The sequence below is a fragment of the Taeniopygia guttata genome, chromosome 6 (genome assembly GCF_048771995.1).
Source record: "Taeniopygia guttata chromosome 6, bTaeGut7.mat, whole genome shotgun sequence".
NCBI classification, from domain to species: domain Eukaryota; kingdom Metazoa; phylum Chordata; class Aves; order Passeriformes; family Estrildidae; genus Taeniopygia; species Taeniopygia guttata.
This window is the reverse complement of record NC_133031.1, coordinates 32,682,478-32,707,275: the sequence shown is the minus strand read 5'-3', so window position 1 is coordinate 32,707,275 and position 24,798 is coordinate 32,682,478. Positions and strand designations below refer to the sequence as shown.

Sequence of the window (24,798 nt, the reverse complement as noted above, 5' to 3'; positions counted from 1 at the left end):
ACTATATCCTACACTTAATACAATTAAAAGTACTACAAAGAAACCAGTCCTTAACACTGTAAAAGAACAAGTACTTTCAAAGCATTCAGAAATTCTGTTACCATAATAAAAATAAGAGTTAAAGTTTCACACCACAGGAAAAAAGCGAGAACATTCAAACAGAAACACTTTCACTTTTCCCATGACAACATAATGTCACACAAACTATTCTTTTCCAGTGGTTGTTGCAGTAAACTACAAACTACAACTTATTTTACTTCCTGTTTTCTTTAAGCCAAGTTACAATGGATTGCTTCAATTGGCTACAACTTCCAGATAAAACAAAAGCTTTCAGCTCTGGAATGACTTCCCCTACCATTTCTGAAACTGATACTTAGGAGATTTATGCTGAGCAAGCAGCAAATGTCACCCAAATGTAATCATCCTCCAAGAGCAGTTTTCATCAGATCATTTTGCTCTTTAGCAGATCAAATGTAGAAAGTTTAAAACTCAATGTTTTCAGTTATTGTGCTCCTTGTATCTCTTCTCTGCTGTTCTTAGATTCAATCATCTATTAAAATGCACTTTCAAAGTAATACATCAACTGTGAAGAACATCTCTGGAGTACAGACATCTCTTGGAGGGAAAAGCCCAGCTCAGAAATGATCATTTTCTGAGTCTCATATCGCCTGTATTCCACTGTGCTCCTGTGGAGTGGCACAGGTTCAAGGAACACAATGAAACACTAAAAGTGAGAGGATTTCTACCATCCTCCTATTACACTCCCCCACAGTACAATTCCTCACTGGGTTAGAACTTGTTTGTGAGCAATCTGAACTCAGGTTTGTTTTTGAAATAAAAACAGAGGGTTTCTTATAGGCAATGAGTCAGAATTGTTCTGCTGACAGCTTAACAAAGATAATGATGCAAGATCAAACCCCTGCTACTGTTGCAGATCCCCTCATTAGAAATGAAATCAAAGTTAGCTTCAGAAATAGCCTGAAATTTGGGTTCTTGACATTTTACATCTTGTGTTTGGCCTGTAACTCAATTCTCCATAATTTATAATACTCTACAACTCAAGTTTCATTCCGTAGGTACAGATTTTCTTACATTTAGTCTGTTTTCTCAAGAAAAGAATCCCACACTTTACTTAATCTTCAGAACCAGACATTTAATTTTCAAATGAAGCCTGAAGGCACTTAACATCTGGTCAAAATCAGCCAAAAACTTAAGGGTGACAAGGGAAAAAGAAAGGTCATGAAAGTAAAAGAAACTCTGGAAATGCTGCTGTTGAACAGAAAATCAAGAGTTTTTCATCCATGTTGGCTGGCCATGTTTATCTGGATGATAAAGCATAATTCTAACTTTAAATGAAGAATTGCAAGATTACAGTTTTGTCTTTTTCAACAACACAATTAATTATATGAGAATGTAAAATGACAAATTACTAATACAAGAATCAGGGTGACTGGAGAGTAGATTTTATTACTCTTCTTCAGTGCCCTACAGGCTGGTTCCCAAACAGATTGAACAGTTGCCCCATTAATTTTTTTGTTCTTCCCAATCATGAAAAGTTATTACAGTACTGACTCTCCTGCAGAGCACATTTCTCAAACACAAGCATGTTCCTTGAAACTGTCACTGGAAAATAACACAGAATTGGAAATGTACCAGTTCAGACTTGAAATATCCTATTGTGTTTTCATCTAATTGAAAGTATCTTCTCTTCCAGTTCTTCATCTGTTAAGGGAAAAAAAATATTTATATATTTTATATATAAAAGATACTTGCATGTCGTGAATTATGAATATATTGAATTATATTTACCATTCTAGTTTTTATTTATAGTATATGATATTTTGTACTTCCTTTTTATTCATAACTATTAATTCTGAGTAATGTCTTCATCACAGTTTATTATAATTACAAATTTTGCATCTTTAGTGTCCCCAAGATAATTATGCATGCTTTGCACAATTTTTTGAAAACTGAAAAAATTAAAAATTCTTTAAGCTTCTATTTTCTAAGTTCAAACTGTAGAAACTCAGCAGCAGAACTATTCTGTAGGAAAAATCAGAAGACAATACATCACAGGTTTCTAGTTTATTTTTAACTAAAAAAGGGATGTCACAAAAAAAAGCTTTATAATCCAAGATAAAAAGAGTCTGAGAACTCAAAGATGTATATCTTGCTTAATCTGAACTATCTGTTCCTTCTTCTAGCAAGGCATCACATGAATAACTCCACTTGTGTTAATCAGACTGATAAGATGTACAATTCTTCCTCTGAACTGAAAAATCAGCTTTTTCTGACATTTGACTGATTTAAAAAGCAAGCACTGAAGTTCTGTTTTTAATAAGCAAAATAAGGATCTGTACAGGATGTAGAGCAGGAGAATTCCCAGCTGCATGCATTAACCATCACATGGAATCTGGGCACACACTTTGCCTCCATAAAGTATCTTCAACAACACAACACGAAAGAAAGTCATGAAAAGAAGTAACACAGATAAAAATTAAGTGCTACTGGAGGATAAATTTTATCTTCAGTTAATCCTTATTAGTGTCAGTAGTAATAAAATCACTGAGAATTTTCTTTTGTTTTTAATAATACTTACCACTGCTCCTTGTTTGACACAGTAACCAGCTTTGATAATGGCATTATCTGGGGGATGCTTAGCAGCAAAATAAGGGAGGTGACTTTGTGACCGCTTCAAATAATTCCTGTCAGCCCCTTCACTGCCCTCACTGACTTCTTCTTTCTAGAAAAAACACAGGAGACTTCAGACTACTCTCAAGTTTTTATTTTTCTAAAGGTCAAGGAATAGTTATAGTAGTTACAATAGGAAATAACTTTATCATTCTATATTCACAAATCTCATTTCCAATTCGAAGTAACAAAATATTTTAACTGATTTCCAGAGACAACTGAGATTCCCCGAGGGCTGAGTCCTTGTAAGCTGCTCTTAGAAACTAAACCAAGAATGTGCTGAGTACTTTCAAATAATATTGACAAACACTCAGTAAAAAAAAAAAGTGGCAAAACACTAGAGGTGGCTACAGAAAACGTGAAGTTGTTTCTAGGACTACAAGGCATCAGAATTCACCAAAATTTTAAAGCATTTTGGTAATATACATGCAATTTACATGATATTAATCTAATTCTGTAACTATTTTCAGCTCAGGAAACTTTCAGCAAGAGATTCAGTTCTATCTTTAGCACTGCACAGATTCCACTTCCATAAGCTTGTCCAGCCTCTCAAACTTTTCTTCCCACTTTTCCTTACAACTTTTTTCCCCTTTTTTCTGTTAAAGGGGCAGAACTTCATCACTGTGAACACCAACAATTAATTTCACACAGACAAAAATATAATTATTATATTAACAGGTATGTGTGAGCAAAAAAAAAAAAAGAAATCAGTATTCAAGCAATTCTTTAAAATCTTGTATAAAGGGAATAAAATCCTCAGAACCCCCAATTAGTATGAATAAAAGATGCATATAAAAGTACAGTTTTTTGTGTTAAATAATAACCCACTCATCTGGAGGGCATTACCTGGGTGGGTGTAATGATGGGAACACCACCAACAATTTCTGTCCTGTAAGAGACTTGCTTCTTTCCACCTGGGCTTTCAGCTTGACGATTTGCATTATCCACTTGGCAGAGAGGATCAGACTGCTTTGGTACCTGCAGTTGGAATGTGAGAATTGACATCAGTTTCATGAAAAAAAAAACAAAAACAAAAACAAAACAAAACCAAATCTGAGCATTACTCAAGAATTCTGAGGTATTTTCAGCAGGATTTAACAAATGGTCACTAAGTGTAAAAGGCTAAAAGTGGTTTACACAAAAATTTGTTGTAATGGCTATGCTGTAGTGCTCAGGAGGAAAGTGGTGCCAATAAATCAGTTGCAAGCTTTGCCATGAAGTACTTCACTTAATTTTCACGAAGCACTGCTGATTTATAGAACTGATTCTTTATTTTTCAGCTGCTTTCAGTTTTAGTAAGAAAGTGGAGACGCCCCAGTGCCTGCAGAGCCAGCACAGCAAGGCCATAAACACGGGGACTTTGGTCACACAGAGTGTATGACCAGAGTGACATTTGTCCTCACATGTACTTGGCATGAAGATTATGTCACTGCCCCAATTAATCATACATATATTGCTAAATTCTGTCCAAAATGACCCTGCCTATCTATCAGTAACTATTAGATAATTCTCTCAAACGTGGAATTAAGGCCATCAAAACGCCACAGGAATTTGATTTCCCTATAAGTGTTTTGATCTAAAAAGTTAACTCAGTTTTCTGAGTAAATTTCTTTAACCTAAGAAATGCACTGACTACAAGACCTTTTTCATTTCTAATCTCCTTCACCTTTAATATTAATATAGCAAATCTGAAGTTACTTCAACAAGAAGAGATCGAGTCTCACACCCATATACCCCACCCAGCAACCTACTGGGTATTTACAGAAGACATCCAAACTCCTTCAGAAAGAAGGACACACAACTTGTGTCACATCCAAAACTTGGAACTGAACTGATCTAGACAAGAAACCAAAGCTACTTTATAGTCTGTGATTCAGGTTCCTGTGCCTAGGAGTGCTTATTTTACGAAATGCAGCCTGCAGAGAAGTACAGAGAGTGCTGAGAGCAGATGTCAGCCTAGGACAGTGTCCTGCTGGCCACTCCTCTGCCAGGGACTCCATCCCCAGCCAAGTCCAGCACTGAAGGACAAGCCACTCATGAGCCTCAGCCTATCAAGAGCAGGGGCTTGTAGCTACAGCTTTGTGGGCAAGAGTTTCAGCTGTCACAACTCTGAAAATGCTGAAAATGCTGCAGACCAAGCCCACAACCACCTCCTCACACAAAGGCATTTTCAAACAGCACTCAAAACGGGTACACAGCGTGCCAAGCTGCAGAGGTTCACAGTCATTCTGACATTATCAGCACTCAAGAGGACTAAAACATGCAATGGATCTTGGAGGATTACAGTCTGCAGCAAGTAATGCTCATATTCAAATTAATAATTGAGTGATCTTAATTATTTGATTCAATAATTGGCCGTACTTAATATTGTACTTGAGCTGTGAAGAGATGAACGGTTCAAAGGCTTGCTCCTTCAAAGACAAAATACTAATGATTTCACCAGCCATTTAAAATGCAAGATAAACAGATTATAAACATTAGTCACTCTAAATTGATACATTTATTTATTTATTTATTCACTTAATTTTTTCAACTGGGAACAGCTCCAGACTGCTTGTCGTGCATCCTCCTTATGAAAAACACAAGTGAGAAAGCTTTGTGCTTCTGGTTTTTTAAAATTTATTATTAGCAGTAGCATTTTTGTAACTCCAAAGAATGGGCTATATTAAAACAATGCAAAGAACTCATGTAACCATCCTTTGATAACCAAAAATGAGAAAGAACCCTTTCTTTGCTGGGGGGTGTGCTCTCAGAAGTGTTCACTGTCATCACTTCCCCTAAACTGGAGAAAACAAAACCATAACTTCTGCCTCCTGAAAAGACTGAGATAACATGTGAGGGTTTCTATCACGAGATAACAACTTGTCCTGGTACAACCCAGAAAAGTAATTTAACATTTACCAGAAGAACCATCAATGTTTCTTCACATGGATGTCATTCAAAATCAGGAGAGAGCCTTTGGAGCTTGATCAATATTTTAGTGATATTTTAAGAAATATCAACTTTTGACAGCAGGTAAAAGTATGTGTATCTTTTCACTGCTTGCTAGTGTCTTCCGGGTATTTCGAATAAAATTAAGTAAGCACAGTTAATTTTAAATTATTAGGAAAAATCCTAAGCTGTAATTAAAAAGATTATCTTTCGTCCAATTTCCAAAAAGGAATTTAAACTCAAACTTAGGGGGAGTTCTCTACAGGTCTGCAAAGTCAAGCCAAGACTTGTTTGTGGTGATAGAAACTGGAGGCAAAGGTTACATTTAAGCACCTAGAGACAGTCACATTTGCAAGCACTGCTAAATATCAACTCAACCACTTACTGTGATTTTGGTAGCTTTGTTCAGAACATTTACCCATTCAACTAGGTCCTGCTGATCATTGGCTTGTAGAAAGTATTTTCTCATCCCTGCATTCATAACTGTTAAAAACCATTATGAAAAGTCAGCAACACTGAAATTTAAGAGCAAACTTAATATCATTATGAAAAGATTTGATTTCAGATGAAAATTCTTTTAAAGTATTTAAGTACTCTGCTGTGTTTCCTTTCAGAAAGTCATCTTAAGACACATAGATCCACTTGATTGCTTTATTCTAAAAAATAGTAATTTAAGCTTTATTCTAAAAAATAGTAATTTAACTCTCCACTTAAATGGCATGGCACAAACTTCGAAAAATGGTTTTTCTGACCTAGAAATGAAGTCTTGAATTTTATCAAAATATTCTACAGTTCCATTTCCTCTTTCTCAATTTCCTCAAGCAACAAGTTTTATACCTGAGGACTTCTACAATTCCTCCTTTTAACCCTCTGCCCAGAATCTGTTATCTTTTGTGACATTATGAACAGGACTATGGTCACCAATTTACTTTTAATTTTTCTTTTAATTGCTGGGAAAATCAGTATTAATTACTAAGTATACGATGCATGGGACCAAACAACTTTAAGATGGCTACAACACAAATTTTATTTTACTTTACTTTATTTACTTTACTTAGTTGGCAGAGAAACATATTTTAATGAGTTTATATCTCTACCTCCCAACCCCTGGCATCCTTTATCCAAAAAGGGCAAACACATTTCAGTGTAACTGCAAAAAAATCATGGCTAATTCTTGAAATAGGTTTTACTGTAATTACAACCATCTGAATATAAAGACAATAAATTGATATTTTTCCTCTACAAAGTATGAAAACTCTCTAATAAATTTAGAGATATTGAAGCCAGCATTTTGGATCATGAAGGTGTTTTAGAGCTGGCCCACTGACAGGAGAAACTTTACAGCTGCTGAGGACAAAGCCCTCCACAGATGTGCAGGAGAATCTGTAGATGGCACTGAACTGACACACCAGGTACTTGCCTAAAACCAGGAGGAGCTTTAGAATTATCTAAAGCTTCAGTAAATTTTAAACAGATTTAAACCTAGAAGGCACTCCAAGAATTTTTTTTTGTGCAGCAACAGAAGCTGAAATTTGACTTAAGAGAATTGTCTGACAGTATTTTTATATCAATTAAATCAACTCTTTAATGAGTAAACCAGATTTCAATAGTTAAATTTCTTGTCTTCCCAGCTGACAGGCAGGCCATGTTTCTCAAAACAACTGTCATTACTCATTAATGCCTCAAAAATTTCAGACATCTGAAAACACAGCTCTCACCTACTCCTCATTAAGCTGCAATATGAAAAAACACAAAAACACCTTATGAGGAAGCCAACATGTCCATCATACTAAAGAAGAAAGTGAACACAAGCTGCTTTTTAAACACTACCAGCTGCAGTTAGTACCAGAACTGCAGAGCATTATCCTTGTTCCAAAAGTCTGAAGAAGGCACTTGATGTACACAGCACATGCCAAACTTACCAAAACAGAACTCTGCCTTTGGCCTCAGCTTAGTTGCATCGCTAACCTAGAAGGGAAATTAAGATTATAAATGTCACAGAATACACATCAGATTTTACAAGTTTTATTCGCTTTCAAGGTGTAAATTCAAAGATTAGCAGCACAGCAAGGTGGTTAGGCATAATGATAAAGAGAACTAAAATCAAACAAAAATGAAAGACAAACAAGGAAGGTGGGAAGATGCAGTATTGACAACAAAAATGCAAAGGAAGTACAAGAAATTAACAGAAAGACAAGAAAAGGTCAAGTATTTTTCTCCATTTATTTGTTAATGCAGTATCTGCTGCAAATTTAACCACAGAAACTTTCTTAGTTCACAGTTCCCTTTCAGGCATATTTAGAACTGTGTACACAATGTAAAGAACTAGTATTTTTTAGAAATATTTCTGTCCTGTCTATTAAAAGTCATTATTACTTGCAAGGTATCACACCCAAAGACATCTTCCCCTTTGTAAATGGCCTGTCTTTTCTCCAAGACTAATGGGAATTCAAATACTCATAAAGAACTGAAATGTCAATTTTACGAGCACAAAGAGCTGCTGTCTGAAATCACTAAATAAACTTAAGACAACACAGTAATTAATCTATTCTTATTCTAACCCGAACCTATTTAAGTGTTGTAACACTTCCCTAATTCAGGAGTATCACAGAAGCAAAAGGAGTAAGTGGCATTTAAATTTGTCTGAAGTTGAGGCCCTTGGTAGTTACCACCAAGAATTTAATGAGTGTCTCACATAATAATTATCTTACCTTTGAAATATAGGTAAGTTTAATGCACCCAACAGGTGGAGATCCAGAGGGAAGATTCTGAAACAAATCACATATGTTACAGAGTGAAACTAGTTTATTCTCACACCACAGTCAGTGTTTATGCATAAAAAGCAAGTAATTCTACAAACAAAAAGAAAACCCTACATATTTTTTAGACAATGCACAATGTATGCTTGAAACAGGATCTAAACTACTTGTTTATTATACACACATCTGTTAACTAAAAACAGAAAGACTGCTAGAAACAATACAAATAGTAATTGTTTCAGAGGTTTATGTATTTTACTAGAGGAAAAAGGATTCTTGTGGGACTGCATCCAGGAAATCCGGAAAGAATACTTTTTCCTTAACAGATGTTGGAGTCTCATGTACTTTGACCAGGGCAGGAGGAAGGGACAAGAAGTGACATTCATCTATTATGTCAGATACTTCAAAGGCCATCTTACATATTTTCCAATCACCTCAGAGATTTAGAAAGGCCTTCACATAGTTACAAGAACTCTGCAGTTCTTCAAAATTACAGCGATGGAAGAAATTCAAGAAGTTTCAATTTGCCTCTTGCAAGAAACCCTTTCATTTGTCCATGTAAAATAAAAGGCCTAACCTAGGCCTGGGTGTGCACTGCAAATATCATTAAGTCTTAAAACTTCTGAGGAATTACAATTTCTACAGCACTTCAAGAATTTTGTCCACATGCCCTGAATTGCTTCTTTTCACTCAGCGAGACCCAATGTTTGAAGTCTGTGTTGCTTGCAGAAATTCTTTTTCTCCTCAGTGAGAGCTGCTAAATGCTTCAGTCACAAGTCACATCCATCGAGCTGCACTTCATTTACATTTTGTTTTTGCTGGTTCCTTTGAACAGCAGACTCATGGTTTTTAACTCTGCTGCTCCTGGCAGAAGGGTACATGGATATTCTTCTGGCAGGCAGCTGTCAGCTGACCTGGATCCTGTGCTCTCACTGCTCTGTGCCCAAACCTTCAGCACAGAATTGAATTATCTGTTCTTCCCTCTGCTAGGAAACACAGGGATGCAGGCACATTGTAAAAGTAGTTTTATCTAAAGGCTGCTCCCCATCCCAATGGATACAAGCTGCATCACCATCCATGGACTGCAATTGCAGGGTTCACTACAAATTGCTTTTCAATGACTGATTCTGTTGAGGGAAAGCAATGTGTAATGCAAGGAAAACTACCCACTGCCACGTAAGGTTAAAGGTGAATTAAACACCAGGGTGTGTGATTTGGCTCATCTGGTTATATTAAATTGATTTACAATTATTTCATTTACACAATGATTTTTTTTCCCCCAACTTCCAGGTCCATAATACTAAACCAAACTTGTCTTTTGCAAATTCATTAGAAAATCCAAAATTGAGAAAAACCAGGAAACTCCTGCCAGGAAGAGCTCACCTGTGGGTTATCCATGTACCACACCAGGCTGTCCTCCTGTGTGTCCAGGATGAAGTACCGCCGCAGGAATTTCCCACTATTCTCATTTTCCTCAATGTCCAAGAAACCACAGATGCGATTCTGGCGATCCACATAAGGCATTTCTGACCCTGGACATCACACTGCACAACCAAAAAAAAGCACAGGAGGTAAGCAAGGTTCCTTGTTGCTAATTTTAAGACTGCTTTGTGCATGACATTTTGAGCAGTTTCAATCAGTAGCTTCAAGAAGTTTCTACGGAAGGGTAAGTGAAGCGTAGCCGCTCCCCACACCTCCACCACTGAATTTTTAGACAGGACTTTCATACTTTGCAGCATGTATTTAACAGATCCAACAGCCTAAGTGGAAAGTTACAAGTGGTAAGCAGCAGATGAGCATCAAGATTTTGACAAGATCCCTGAAAAATAAAGGTTCTCCTTCACAACATGCAGAAAATTGAGACAGCAGTGGGGTTACACTTCCTCCTTTGACATCGCCTCTCATGGCCAAGAAAGAATCTTTGTCAGGAGCTCCACTGCCCAATGCAATTTTTCATACCTAGCTTATGCAAATGCAATAAAAAAGCTTTTAGAAACATTGTTCTCATTTTTCTTCTCTCCTACAAAAAGCACTTCATGTCTTGCTGTGCCTAAGAAGACATCTTTTCATTCTTATACATTAAATAGGAAAAATGAAGCTGTACGTGCACCAACAGAGATGTGAACACCCTCTACTCATGGTACTGAGGACTGAGAGCACCAGGCTTTTATTTTGGCTTTTGTTTTAAAAAATTAAATTTGCTGCATTTAATTTGTTTTGCTTTAAAAAATTAAATTAAAAGCTGCATTGTGCCCACCTATTACCATTTTACCATTCACCTTATATGGATCTGCCTTTTGCATCACGAGTTTTGCTTCCTTTTATTATATGGGACAGTCGTTTTACTTTAAGAGCCAGCCTTGTAAGACCAAAGATAAATTTCCATACTCATCTAAAAATTATAAAAATCAGCTTGATGCCAATCTTTCCCAGGGCAGGAAAGAAATTATTCAGTCTTCACATTTTGTTACAAAATTCAGAAATAGTACAGATCTAAAAATACTAATGTAAGACATAGAAGGTTGAAGCATTTCACATTTTTCATAATTTTCCAACTTTTCCAGATTTAACTGTGTAATATGGAGTTTCATTTTAGTATTTCTTTAAATTCTTTACCTTCAATACTTTTTTAAAGTTACTCAATTTAAATACATTTACATACACATACAATGAGACAGACATCTGATAATTATTTGTAATTATATACTGATACACCACACCAAAACATGAGACTGTTTTTCAAGTGTTACTTCGGGGAGAGAATTAGTGCTTATTTTAGGGACTCAGATATCCACTTTTTTTTTTTTTGGGGGGGTGGGGGTTGGAAATCAAACATGTAACATACAAACATATAAATGTATAATTGCATTTACAGCTGTCATTTTATGACTAATTAGAACACAAGCAAATTTTTGACTCCATCACTTTGAGAAACAGTTTTTAAAATCACTAAACAAGCAACAATGGTTTAAATATGCAAAGGTATATTCTTCAGTAAAGTAAGAAAATTTACTAAGGTAATTCAATTGAATTCTTGGTGTGTTCCTCACAATTTAAATATCACAGATCCAAGTCAAGTTCTGTAACAAAGTTATATTTCTAAGGACCACAAAAATAAACACTTGAGCACTCAGGACAATATCATTATTTTAACAAACAATCATCAGTAATTCAATTGAGGCTCTTGGGATCACTTCACACTGAAGCAACATCTCCCTATAAACACATCTGAGGGCAAGCTCAAGGGTAGCTGCTCTCTAAATTACACCTCTAATCTGGCAAAACTCGGCATCACACCTTGTTTGCATTTAAATGAGTATAAAAATTACCATTTATCAGTATTGCCTTAATTTGTGCCAGGCGGTCCCTCAACAAAATCATCCAGCCAGAACACCCTGCAGGCTTCACATGAACGGTTTATGAAGCCCAGAAAAGCCCTGTGCCTAAAAAAAAAGCAAATATTGGTGGCTGGTTTCCTGTCTGAGCAGACTTAAAGCTGTGTTCTCTGCAGATGTGAAGAAAATGAAACAAGGAAAACTTGTTTTTGAAACAAGATCTGGATTGATTAAGAATCCTTGAATAAAACCAACTGAATTTTCAAAGCACTTTCCCCCCATAAGAGAATCTATGTTTCAGAAAACCTTTCAAGGAAAATGAAAGGAGGATGCTCATAATGCTCCATTATGAACATACAATTAGCTAAAGCTAAACTACTCCAATACTTGAATTTTTTTTTTCCAGGGCAAAAGACAAAACTCAGAAGCTTTTTCTTATCTGTCAGTAAACCAATTCTCACAGAAAGAAAAAACCCCAAACCTAAATTAATAAAGATTTTCTTTTTCAAAGTACTACAAGCTAATTTCTAGCCTGTAAAATGATACTATTTGCACCTACTTTATGCTCTAATGAATATGCAGCATAAAGTAACACTAATGTAAAAATGTAAATTGTATAATTGCTGTTTTCTTCAAATTAGTTCAAAAACCCTCATGGGATTACAGACCTCTACAAGACTGATGGTCTTAAAAAATAAGAGATAACAAAAAACTCTTTATAATAAATTGAAAACTAACACAGTTTCATATAACTGTTTTCCATTTTTCAAAGTCTGCTTCCACCCATTACATCTTGGCAAGATTCCCCTGTAAATTAATAGCAATTCTATTCAACCCTCATTAATAAACCACAATTTGCAATGCACATTAAAAAAAAAAAAATCAATTTGTGCCTTTCTTCCGGTTACTAAAGGGACTGAACACATGACAAAGCCACCACCGTGATCCCCTTCCTGACAACTCTAAACAGAGCCAAAAAGCATTGATGGAATTGCCATGATTCATACAAGGAATTGCAGAACTCTAATTCCTCAGCATAGGAAATCCGGCTGGAAGACCACTAGCCAAAGAATTCATCAGCACTTCAACTTAAAAACATCTTCAGAACACAGGTCGTGTCTTGCATAGATGAGATTTTTCATTAAATTATTTGAAGCAATTATGAAACAAAAATCTCCAAGTCTGTACATTTTACAGCATTATTACATTCACCCTTAGTTATTTTCTGCAGCACAGAACAATTAACTCTTCTAGAATGAAGCATTATAAAAAGATTATGAGGTCTTAGGAAGGCTGAAGGCATCAAACCTGTTACAGATCACATACAGCTTCATTTTATTTTGCCTTCCCTCCCCGCAGTGGAGATGTGGGTCAGTGACATTGTGCTACTCCAGGAAAAACATCTCTGTGGCCCATTTCCTCCTGGTTCTTGCCACAATCCTCCAGAAACAAAGATGTTCTTGAAAACCCATTTCGTGGTGTATAGTAACACTCTGTAAGAACTCCCAGCTCCTTAAAATTCTTTCCTGGAGGGCTGTGTTATAATGCAAACAGGAGGTGTCACTTATTTTTGAAGCCTTACATGCTTCTTTCCAGCAGCAGGGTACTAATTTAGGAGGTCCATACCTCACCAGCCCGGCTTCTCTCAGATTTCCCCTCTCCCCGCTCTTTTCCTCTGAGGTACAACACACAGTGACATTCCCCAACATTTATATCCCACACTGAGGGCTGCCTGGCCTCCTGGGCACCTCTATAAATAAAAATCCCAGATCACCTTCCCCAGTCTCACTGGAAATGCATGACTGCACAAGCAGGACCTGCAGAGGCACACGAGCATCTCCTCTGCACCATTTATAACACACAGCTCAAACTCTCCCACATTAATTCCTATTTTTAGCTTCCCACCAGCACCTGTTCTTGAGTTCACCTCCATTACAGACTGGTTGCAGCCTTTGTATCTCCAAGTACAAAGTCTAGACAAGACTGAAGTGAGGTGCCAGATAACATTTCTATGGCCCAATTTCTCCTTGACTTGATTTCCACAGGTAGGTACAAACCACGGACCACTGGCTGACTAAAGCAAGTGGAATTTTGTCTTCATAAAAAGACCATGCAATAGGCTTTGCACTATGACAGGAGAGCTTAATTAAGAAACACAAGAAGGGCACTTAATATCTCTTTATTTTACATGTCTTTCCCCCAAGCTTCAGGTGTATTTTGTTACATTTATTTCTTTAATTTAGAGGTACACTTCTACATCCTGCTCTTTAACATTTAGAGCTTTGGATTTAACTCACCCCAGGAGATGACTTTGGGGTTCTTTTTCTATCAGCTAAGAAGATTCAGAAACATCCATTACCTACTTACTCATCCCTATGAAATGAAGAACAACATTCATACACCTCCACTTGATAAATATAAAATGATGCCATGAGTCATGCCCACCCCTCCTCCCCAGCTCCCTTTTTAAGCTCTGCTGTTTACAGCAGCACAAAGGGAAGGTAGAGCAGCATCCCCAGCCATCTCCAGTCTTTCCTGCAGTTCCAGGGACAGCTTAATTAGTGAGGGCTCCTGCCTTTTGCCCAGGCAATCACTCTCAGCTTCCTGCTGTAAATCAGCTGCTCTCCAGCTGGTCATCTCTTTTACTGACCATTTACTGCCTCCCCAGGGCAAGGGATGAGTTCAGCCTGTCCTGCTTATTTATCCCCTGAAGAACACTGCAGTGAAAGCTTCTTGTGCACATCCAGGACAAGGAAAGGGAGCAGGGAGGGGCAGATTCCAACCCTAAGACAAGCAGCTCAGAGCAGCCTCTGAAAACAAATCACATAAATCTTCCAGAGACCGTAGTTCTTTTTATTTCCTTGAAAACCTCCCAGCAGATGAGAGATAACTTACAGTATAAGACTTACACCAGAGGGATAACTTACAGTATAAGACAATACTGTAAATCCCTGCTTACCTTTCATACAACTTCCAAACTGCCAAAACATAACCAAAAAACCCCACAAACAACTAATCCAGGAGCTGAAGAGGTGACTCGGCTGTGATTCTTTTGCCAACAAAAGATAATTCAGAATTTATAGATTTAAAATTACAAGCCCAGCTTTTCAATTTCCTAAAGATCCTCCACTACCTCATTTTTGTTCTGGAGGGTACAGCAGACATGGGATACTTCTGTTAACAGGGAAGACATGACTGATTTGCCAGCAGCCTATGACACCATGATCAAATTTTTAACTACATCTAAAAATGAGATCTGGAAGTCTCCAGGATACACTGCCCCCTAAATTCAGATTCCCATTCTAAAGTAGTCAAACAGAAAGAAAAACCAGCTGCAAAAAGGCCAGTATTTAACTGGAAAAAATTCCTAAGCAGAAATCGATTTTCCAAATTAAAAAACCTATAGCACAAGAGGCATTGACCTCTCCTATCCCTGACCAAATTATGAGGAATGTCAAAAGATACATTCCTCCCCCAGCACTTAATCCAACTTCCAAGCAGACCACAATATAGAAAAGTCATGGTTGCAGTGCTGATTTATCTAACAAAACCAGCAGCTTTATCTTGAGTTCCAGTCTTATCCAGCTGTGATTCTGTGCTCGACATGCTGATCTGCTGTTTTCCAGGAACACTCCTTAAATCAGGCCAAGCCAACCACTCCCATCTCTTCCAGTGCACCTCAGCAAGTCAAATGATTAATTTTATTCAATACTATCCTGTAATGTTACTTTCACCTCAGGAAAAATACTGATCTACAAGTTCCACGATGGAACAGACTGGTACTTCCTCAAAAATTTCTGCAGAAATTTCTCTAAGTGATGTTTCCTGTTCTGAACCGAACTATTTTCTTCCATTTTAAGGTATTTGCAATAGCAGCCAAAGGCTTTGGGATAAGATGGAATGAGGAAATGCACTGCACAGGATGCAAAAGTCCTCTCTAACACTGATCTTTTCAGTCAAAACAAAACAAACAAACAAAAAAAAAACCCCAAAAAAACCAAACCAACAACCCCAACCTCACCTATTAATGGTTTTTGCCCAGCTAAAACAATTATTTTAATTGTCCCTCTAAATGCACGGAGCTAACACAAATAAAGGGAAGCATCCTGTGCAACAAGGCCATTATAAAAAAACACTCTTGAAATTAATCCATTAATAACTCATGAGTGATGACCAGCTTACAAGGCAATGAAGTAAATTAAAAAAGCTGAAAGACAGTGACAGAATATGTTCAATAACACCGAGTCTTTACAACAGTCAGATGTAATTTTCATCACTTTATTTTAAGCCTCTGCATAGTTACTCAAAATGAGATGAATATGTTCAATAACACCGAGTCTTTACAACAGTCAGATGTAATTTTCATCACTTTATTTTAAGCCTCTGCATAATATAGTTACTCAAAATGAGACATAGCCAGAGACAAATGCAATAAAACAAAACAGAGTTACTCCAATTCACTTTGACTTAGATCTTGCACAAGCCTCAAAATAAGTTTTAAAATGCTAATTAATTTGTTACATCCTAGTTAAAATCCTTAAAAATGCAAGTTCAGAGTTGATTCATATTTACAATTATTTTAAGTTTTTTTATTGGCCTTTCCAAAATTTTAAGTACATGCCACCTACAAAACTCCAGCTATGACAAATGAGGTCCTTGTTCTCAAAGATGTTTATATGCTTAGTCTATAGAAAGTGTCCATGCATGACAAACAAAACAAATTAAAAATTAAGCAGGAAATAACCACATTAATTACTAGGATTACTTATTATTACTAGTTAGTCACCTGTTTAATTTCAATAATCAACTAATAACTGTTTCATCCAGGCCAACCACTCCAAGCACTTCAACTCCACACACTACCAGCTATTTCAAATTCCCATCTGACTCAAACTACAAATCCTGGTGAAGCTTATTTGACTTTAAATACAAAAAGAAGCTGAGGCTGTTTGAATAATGAAGTTTGCCATTTTTGAACCAGTCTTACTGATTTTCACTCAGAATCCTGGGTATAAACTCAGCAGTACAAATAAACAAAGACCTTCTTCCTGGGAAATACGTAAGAAATGGAAAGGCCAGCTGCTTAGGAAATCAGCAATATCTTCAGTTTTCACAGAATAATCTTATGCTGTTAAAAAAAGGGCTGTAAATAACTGATTTTTCAGCTAATTTCAATATCAAATAATGAAAAGAACGTTATCAGGTGAATATTTGATTTGAACTCTTTTACAGATATAAAAGGACTTAATGAAATCAAAGCAGACAAAGTGAGTAACTGATTATCAATTTTGATTTTGTAGATCTAATTAAGCAAATTCAATGCAAAATAAAGAAAAATGCAACAGTTCACCTACATTAAAACTTTGGAAAGGAACAAATCATTGCTTTTCAATTTTCACCTCATTTATTTTAATATTTACAGTATAGACTGTGTACATTTCATTGTATAATCCACTATGTGGGTCAAAATTCCCTCTACTGCACAGATTTGATACTTCCTCCAGAATCCAGCTTACTTGTCGGTTATATCAGAACTACAGAAGGATTTCCAGAGATTAGGACTAATCTCAGAGCTCTTCAGTCAGTACAAGTGTAGTGAAAGCGCTTTAGACAGAGCAGGGCTTTGCCTGCCTCATGTAAGCCACCCAATGTGCATTTACAGATGCACAGCTCCTGTTTGCCAAGGTAGGAGGGGAAAATTAAGCTCCCATCAAATGGCAATGCTTTTGGGATATTACCCTCCCCCTCTGCTTTTTTATACACCTTAATTTAAGAAAATCAAACCCCACTCTGGCATATTTAAAAGAAGTTTCACCCGACACACAGATAAACCCCACAAAGTTTATCTGCTCTGCAGTGCCAGGTTTTGTGGCCCAGTGCCACTTCACTCAAAGCACATCACTCACTGTAAATTCTCAGAGAATTCATTTCCAGCAGCCTTGGACCCAAGCCATGAGCACAGGGAATTGTCCTCACGGCAGGTACAGCCCATGCCTGGTTGTGGCTTTCTGTCTCACCTCCCTCCTCATTTGTGGGTTGACACAAATACCAGTTACTGCCCAGCTGCTGCTCTGCACTGACAAAGGTGCTTCTCAAAACCTCACTTATGGTGTGTAGGGACAATAACACCCCTCCACCCACAGAATAATCCCAAAAGTACCAGGCAGGCTCCTGGCATTTCGTGGGATTGCTGTCTGACCTACAATGAGGTCAGACAGTGAGGCAGAAACACTCCAGAAGAATCCCAAGTCCTGTGTACATCCAGCAAACCTGGAAATCCTGGATGTACCATGAGCTGTACCTGTACTGCTGCCTCCCACAAAAAGGCAGCAAATGGACTTCCTGAAAGAATCATGCTCCTCCACCAAAAATCAGGGCACCAGCACGAAGTAGGAAGACAGCAGAGATAAATTACAGCATCTACAGTGAACTTGATTTAAGGAAGAAACACAAGAAAAAGGTTAATGATAAAAAAATCAACCCCCAAAGTCCTGAATCAGCAGACACACTTTTTACATCCTTTAAGCTACCCAACCTTCCAGCACTGCTGTACAATCAGGCATGGTCTACCAGATATAAAAATAACTTGCCAGCTGAATTATTGCCCCAGCCTAAATTCCCCTTTGTCATTTTCAGCCTCTCTAAAGAGTTAACCAACATATTGAACAACATCTTTTGAAGTGCAGTTTTAAGACTCTTACAACAAACCTGGCATGTAACTGTTTTAGTGCTTAACAGAAGAACGCTTAATTAAGTCAATAGTCTGAAACAAGTTCCAACACACTTTCTTGGACATGGGATGTAAATGTGGTGGGTACCAAAGCACCGAGGGAGAGCATACACATTAAAAAAAAAATTACATATTAAATGAATTAATTTATCACCTATCTGTCAGTATACAGAGACTGTTCCTGGGAGTGTTGACTCTCAACAATGAAAACATGTTTGCAGAGCTTGGTAATTGCTGTCTAGTCTACATTTTCAATTTATAGCAATGACAGTGCCCTATTTTCAACAGAAAGATTTTTAAATCCAAAATATTTTCAACTCTGTAACACTACTAAAGACAGTGCTTATTAGAAGCGGCTGCAAATCATTTTTCCCTTTGGGGGAGTGGAGAGGTAGAAAAGCTCAACCACTTTCATATGAAAAGTTAGTAAATCAGGTCCAATTCAAGAGATTCTGCTTGACCATACCAGCAGAACAAATGAGCTAAATTGATATCCAAAACATCTGGATGCAATGGTTAGCTAAAATTAAAAGCATCTTCCAAACAAGACAACAGCCAATAAAGGAACAGAGAGAGCTTTGCTACTGTCCCCTGTGTGGCACAGCCATAACATAAAAGATTTACATCTTTGTCTGGCTATTTTAAGGATTGTTTTAAAATTCTGTTAAACAAACAAGGCCACGCAATGCTCCTTAAAGTTTTAAGGACTTGCTTTCTCTCAGTGCCACCAGAGATTTCCAGTCAAAACCTTTTTTCCACTGTATTTTTCTGGTTTTCTTTCTCCTGCCTGGAGGTTACCTGTAGTTTTTTAACTTGGGCAGTGTCTCCAGCCTCTCCCTCCCAGCACTAGGGAGCTCTGTGCCCCACAGCAGCACCTCCCCATGCCACATCCAGCCTGCCATACCCTGACCACTGCTGTGGTGCAGAGCTGCTGCTCAGCACTCTCTGCATGAGAATGGAGGGACACACAGCAGCTTGTCCCAGGCCACACAGGAAGCTTTTTGGCAACACAGTGAGCTGAACCTGTTTCCCAAGTCCCAGAGCAGCAACCTCACTATTGAACCACCTTTCTTCTACATAAAATACCTGAAACTATTCAGATTTTAAGGCAAAGGCATATGTTCAAACCTGAAAACTGTTTAAACTGTTGAATGCCACAAATGTCTACCAGACCTGCAACTCCCTACTTGTGCAGATAACATCTGTTAAGAGTAAGTGGCTCATACAGTTCTGCACCAGAAAGCTTAATAAGTTCCTTCTCCAAGATTAAAGAAACACCTACACATTCTAGATGCTTCTGCAAGTCCCTGGAGGGAGAAAATGCTGCTTAGTGCTGAGACAATGAACCAGCTTCCTTCCTCAACAGCAACAAAACCCTGCTGCTTTACCTAGCACTGAGAGGAAAGCGTTATTTATAGAACTGAGCCCTCTACCAACACGTACCTAAATACTTCTCACAGTTGGGGTACAGCATGCATCAAGATGACCTTAGACCTATATATTTTCAAAGTTCTAATTTGAAAGATCAGTGTAAGAGCAGAAAAATTATTTGAAGCAGCTCAGCCATATCCCCCCATTCCATTTCATTTCAGTGATTCTCTGCATTGAAGTATAACTTCAAAACCTGAACAATTCTTGTCACTCAGACCTCTTCAGCAGGTGACTTTTTTAAAGCAGTTACATTATTTTCATATGACAAATAAACTCACTAGGATTATGATATTTAGGTTTCTTATACAATTTTATAAACTATTGACAGCAATGCTTCTAGCAATTTGCATTTAGTCCCATTGCATTTAGTTTCAAAACCAAAAGAATACGTGTGCTGACTTTTGTGTTTCTTTATATAATTTCCTCATGAATTCTTAAGCACTTGTTCCATGCTGTAAAAATGTTTTATGCTAAAGCCAGTTACCTAAATTCCCATTTTGGCACTGAAATAACTTACTATCCTGTATTTTCATTCAATTATACAACTGCACAAAGGTTCACTTGGCTGCAAACCCCAGTAAGTATTTTCTAAGACTGTTCCTATTGTTCATAATTATCAGTAAAAAAAAAACCAAACCTGCCAAAACCCATCTTTCAAGACAGATACATGCTCTAATATCACAAGCTCTTGTTTGTCTAAACACTGATGCAGGGCTGGATACATCCAAAAGCACAGCAGAGCATGCAAAGAAAATTCTCATTAGAATATGTACTCGCTCCCCAACACTGCTGGTTTGCTACACTTTGGAGGAACTGCATTTACTATGATAACTGTCAGCTTAAATAACCAGGAACAGTCAGTAATAAAGACATCGATGGAATTCTAAATCTACTAAAATAGATTATGAATTTTGCAGGCCTGGCAGTCTGGGCTACATCCAACACTGCACTGGAGACTGTGTTACAAGCAGAGACCTGTTCTCATTTCAGTAATGTCCTCAAGTTCTTGCTAATCTGTTACAGTCAATAAAAACTGACTTCTGCACTTCCTCTCTTCTACACCAACTCTCTGACATGCCATCAGCCTTTATTCGAGCTGAGATAACTCTGCTGCCTTCTGGAACAAGCCCCAGCTACCTGGGAAAAAATGCCTTTTCCTGCATTCAGGTCTCTTCCTCATGCACATGCCTTCTGTATTCCTCATGTGTGTGTCTGTCTTCTGTCACTCAGCTACTACTCCTGTGGAAAAATAAATACAGGAGGAGGAGAGAAACATGAAGATGCTGCCTGTTTTCTTTATATGATGATTCTTCTTTGCATGAAAGCATCTGCTCCCCTGAAACATCTCAGCACTGCACTACACCTGCCAGTGACCCTCTGTGTATCTTCTGCTTTAATTTCACCCTTAAAATGCAGAGCTATGCAATGGAGCATAAGGCCAAATGCAGTTTTAAAGCAGAGAAATAGCTCAAGAAAACAGATGCCTTTAGAATTTATGAACTTGGAATTAAATCTTGTTCACTCACAAAAATCAAATCACAACGTTTGATAACTGCAGATAGAACTCAGTGAGTCACACAAAGGTTTGTGTTTTATGCAAAGCTGACTCCAGCAGTGTAGCACTCAGTGATGCCCACGTATTATTTCTTGAATTATCACTTTTTGCATCAGTGCTTATCTATCCCTGAATTAAAAGACTCTCCTCCAAATATCAGCCAGGCCCAGCATCTCTCCCTACCACAACGAAATTTCAGCCCACTTTTAACACTTCCCCATGTGACAAAGGGGAAAACTGCACTTCTACACTTACGTGCTTCACAAACCTGACAGCTCCATGCATTGTAACTGCTGTGACTCTCTCAACTAAAAATAACATGTAGGAGGAAACAAGACTGAATGGACCTAAAATGCAAGTTCACTGTTCCATAAGGCAGAGTAACTCATGAGAGAGTAACCACTCAGTTACCACACACACTTCCAGCTCAGTTAGGATTGTGTCTGTGCTGCATCAAAACGAATGCAGCTCAAATACAAAAAAAACCCAAACCAAAACACAAAACCCAAAAAATCCTGTTGATTTGGTTTCAAAGGTGAGAAGCCACTCCTCACATATATTAGGCCCCAAAATGGTAGGAGCAAACACAGCTCTGTCCTGCAGGGTCATGCATGGGACTGGGTAAGAAGAGAAAATTTATCTTTACAGACATTACAACCTCTGTCAGGAAAGCAAGGAATTTGTCAGAAGGCATCTAAGAAGTTGATGCTGTTCAGCTTGCTCCATGCCTAGTAGTCTCTTTAAACTCTAATTTGGGAAGAAGGTGAAGCATGGAGAGATGGGGGTCCTAAGAATATAAAAAAAATTTTAAAAGATTCCACCTCTCAGCTTTACTCAGGTAACAGCACTCTGCTGATGTGTAATTCAGGTGCTCAGTGTAACAAATAACTCGAAGACTGTTTTTTCTGCTTAGTTATAAACACAATACATAGCTTAGTGAAAATTAGACATTTTTCTTAGAGAAGGCCTCAAAGCAGCCCACCAAAGAGAAAACTGCTGTCCCCTTGATGTTACTTTGCAAACATTTGATGCAACAACATAATGCCTTTTATGAAGGTCATGCATTAGTTCCTCCCAAGGGAGCTGCACAACACATACAGAATTTAAGTCTGCACAACACCTACAGAATTTAAGCCCATGTTAAGTCCATCAGCACGTCAAATGCCTATCTGGAATTTTACAGGTGATAAAAACCGCGCATATAACAACAGTGGTTACAGTTTAACATTCATTTATAGCCAAGTTACCCATTTAAAGACACTTTGGCTCAGCAAATAACCAGCCCCGGTTACAGCTAACCCAGAGCAGGGCTCGGAGGGTGCACATCCCTCTCCAAAGCTGAAAACCACCCCGGTGCTGCTCGCTGCCTTGGGATGGGGACCGACCCCAAAGGCGCAGCGAAGCAGCACCGCTGCGGGCTCTGCCCGGTACCACCGATCCTGCCCGGTACCACCGATCCTGCCCGGTACCATCGCTGTGGGCTCTGCCCGGTACCATCACTGCGGGCTCTGCCCGGTACCACCGATCCTGCCCGGTACCATCGCTGTGGGCTCTGCCCGGTACCACCGGTCCTGCCCGGTACCACCGATCCTCTCCGGTACCATCGCTGCGGGCTCTGCCCGGTACCACCGATCCTGCCCGGTACCATCGCTGTGGGCTCTGCCCGGTACCACCGGTCCTGCCCGGTACCACCGATCCTCTCCGGTACCATCGCTGCGGGCTCTGCCCGGTACCACCGATCCTGCCCGGCACCACCGGTCCTGCCCGGCACCACCGGTCCTGCCCGGTACCACCGCTGCGGGCTCTGCCCGGTACCACCGGTCCTGTCCGGTACCATTCACTGCGGGCTCTGCCCCGTGCCACCGATCCTGCCCGGTATCATCGCTCCTGCCCGGTACCATCGCTCCTGCCCGGTACCACCGGTCCTCCCCGGTACCACCGGTCCTGCCCGGTACCGCGGCTCCTCCCCGGTACCACCATCGCTCCCGCCCGGTACCGCGGCTCCCGCCCGGTACCATCGCTCCTGCCCGGTACCACCGGTCCCGCCCGGTACCGCGGCTCCTGCCCGGTGCTCGCCCAGCGCACGCCGTGACGAGCGCTGAGATCACCTCTGCTCTCACCTCCGGGACCGTGACAGCGCCCTGCCCGCGCCACCCCGCACCGCGGGCAGAGCCCCGCGCCGCCGAGCGCCTCCCAGGGAAAGCGGAAAGGAAAAAAACGAGGGACACGGAGCGGGACGGTGCCCGGCGCGGCCACACACCGGGCAGGCGCGGAAGGAAGGGCATCAGCCGGGGCGGGCCGAGCCCCGCCCCGGGCCGCGGCACTTACTGGAGTGGTGGCAGTGCGGGAGCCCCGTGAGGAGAGCGGGGCGCTCCCCGGGCGCGCTCCCGGCCCCGCTCCCGCACCGCACCGGGAACGGGCACCTCCCGCCGCCTCCGTCCGCGCCGCCGCCGCCCGCACTGCGCATGCGCCGCCGCGCCCAGCCCGCGCTGCCCCGCGGCCTGCTGGGACATGTAGTGCGGCGTGGAGGCGCGGGGCATGATGGGAGTTGTAGTCCAGGCCCTGGGGTTTTAATCGCGTATTTGATGGAGAGGCCGCAGCAGGGAGGGAAATGGTGCAAATTGTGGAGAAATTCTTCCCTGGGAGGGCGAGGAGGCCCTGGCCCAGACAGGCGGTGCTGCCCCATCCTTGGAAGAGTCCAAGGCCAGGTTGGACGGGGCTTGGAGCAGCCTGGGATGGTGGAAGGTGTCCCTGCCCATGGCAGAGGGTGGAAATTCGTGAGCTTTGAGTCCCTTCCAACCCAAACTGATTTGTGATCTATGATTCTACGAACCGCCATTCACCGCCCACATGACATTTAACAGGCCAATTGCCAGATTCTGCACCTGGGATAGATCAGCCCTGGATGTCTGGACAGATTCTGGAATGTCACTGGAGAGCAACGCCCTGGAAAAGGACCTGGGGGTCCTGGCAGATGCAAATTGAATATAAGTCAGCAGCACCCCTAGAACACATAGCACAGTTGGCTCCCCTTACTCAAAGAGCTAACAAGCTTTAAGGATGCACTAAATCGAGATGTTGATATGTATCTGTGTATACTTTGCTACTTTGGCAAAAAACTCGAGGTCTGTGTATCCCACAGCTGAACTCTCTTCACCTGGAGGCTCAGGTGCTGCCTCACAGCCTTTTGCCATCGGTCCTAGCGGCAAATTACAATTTCCCGAAGCGATGTTTAACCAGTTTTACCAGGAAGTTACTTCTTTTCTAAGCAGATATTAAATTTATACTGAAAAACTTTGTGTTTTCTGAGATAGCAACACAGACATTTTTTTCTCCTCGCTTAAAGCAGTGATATCTCTAATTATG

The 24,798-nt window shown here is 39.8% G+C and overlaps 1 protein-coding gene across 5 annotated transcripts in view; it reads right to left on the bottom strand.

The window, feature by feature from the left end:
• PLEKHA1 (pleckstrin homology domain containing A1) overlaps positions 1–23,901 on the bottom strand; it is a 31,215-nt gene extending 7,314 nt beyond the window's left edge. For 4 of the 5 annotated variants that reach the window (XM_012574720.5, XM_002191325.7, XM_032749217.3 and 1 more), the window contains exons 1-8: positions 23,761–23,901; positions 9,765–9,925; positions 8,334–8,390; positions 7,545–7,590; positions 6,008–6,105; positions 3,538–3,669; positions 2,600–2,743; positions 1,654–1,722 (exon numbers count right to left, since the gene is read on the bottom strand). In XM_012574720.5, coding sequence (XP_012430174.1) covers positions 1,654–1,722; positions 2,600–2,743; positions 3,538–3,669; positions 6,008–6,105; positions 7,545–7,590; positions 8,334–8,390; positions 9,765–9,905 — 687 coding nt within the window. In that variant the 5' untranslated portion in view covers positions 9,906–9,925; positions 23,761–23,901. Of the gene's footprint in view, positions 1–1,653; positions 1,723–2,599; positions 2,744–3,537; positions 3,670–6,007; positions 6,106–7,544; positions 7,591–8,333; positions 8,391–9,764; positions 9,926–23,552; positions 23,694–23,760 lie in introns of those variants that run through there. The other variant, XM_012574717.5, reaches the window with a different exon arrangement.
• Between the last annotated feature and the right edge of the window lie 897 nt (positions 23,902–24,798).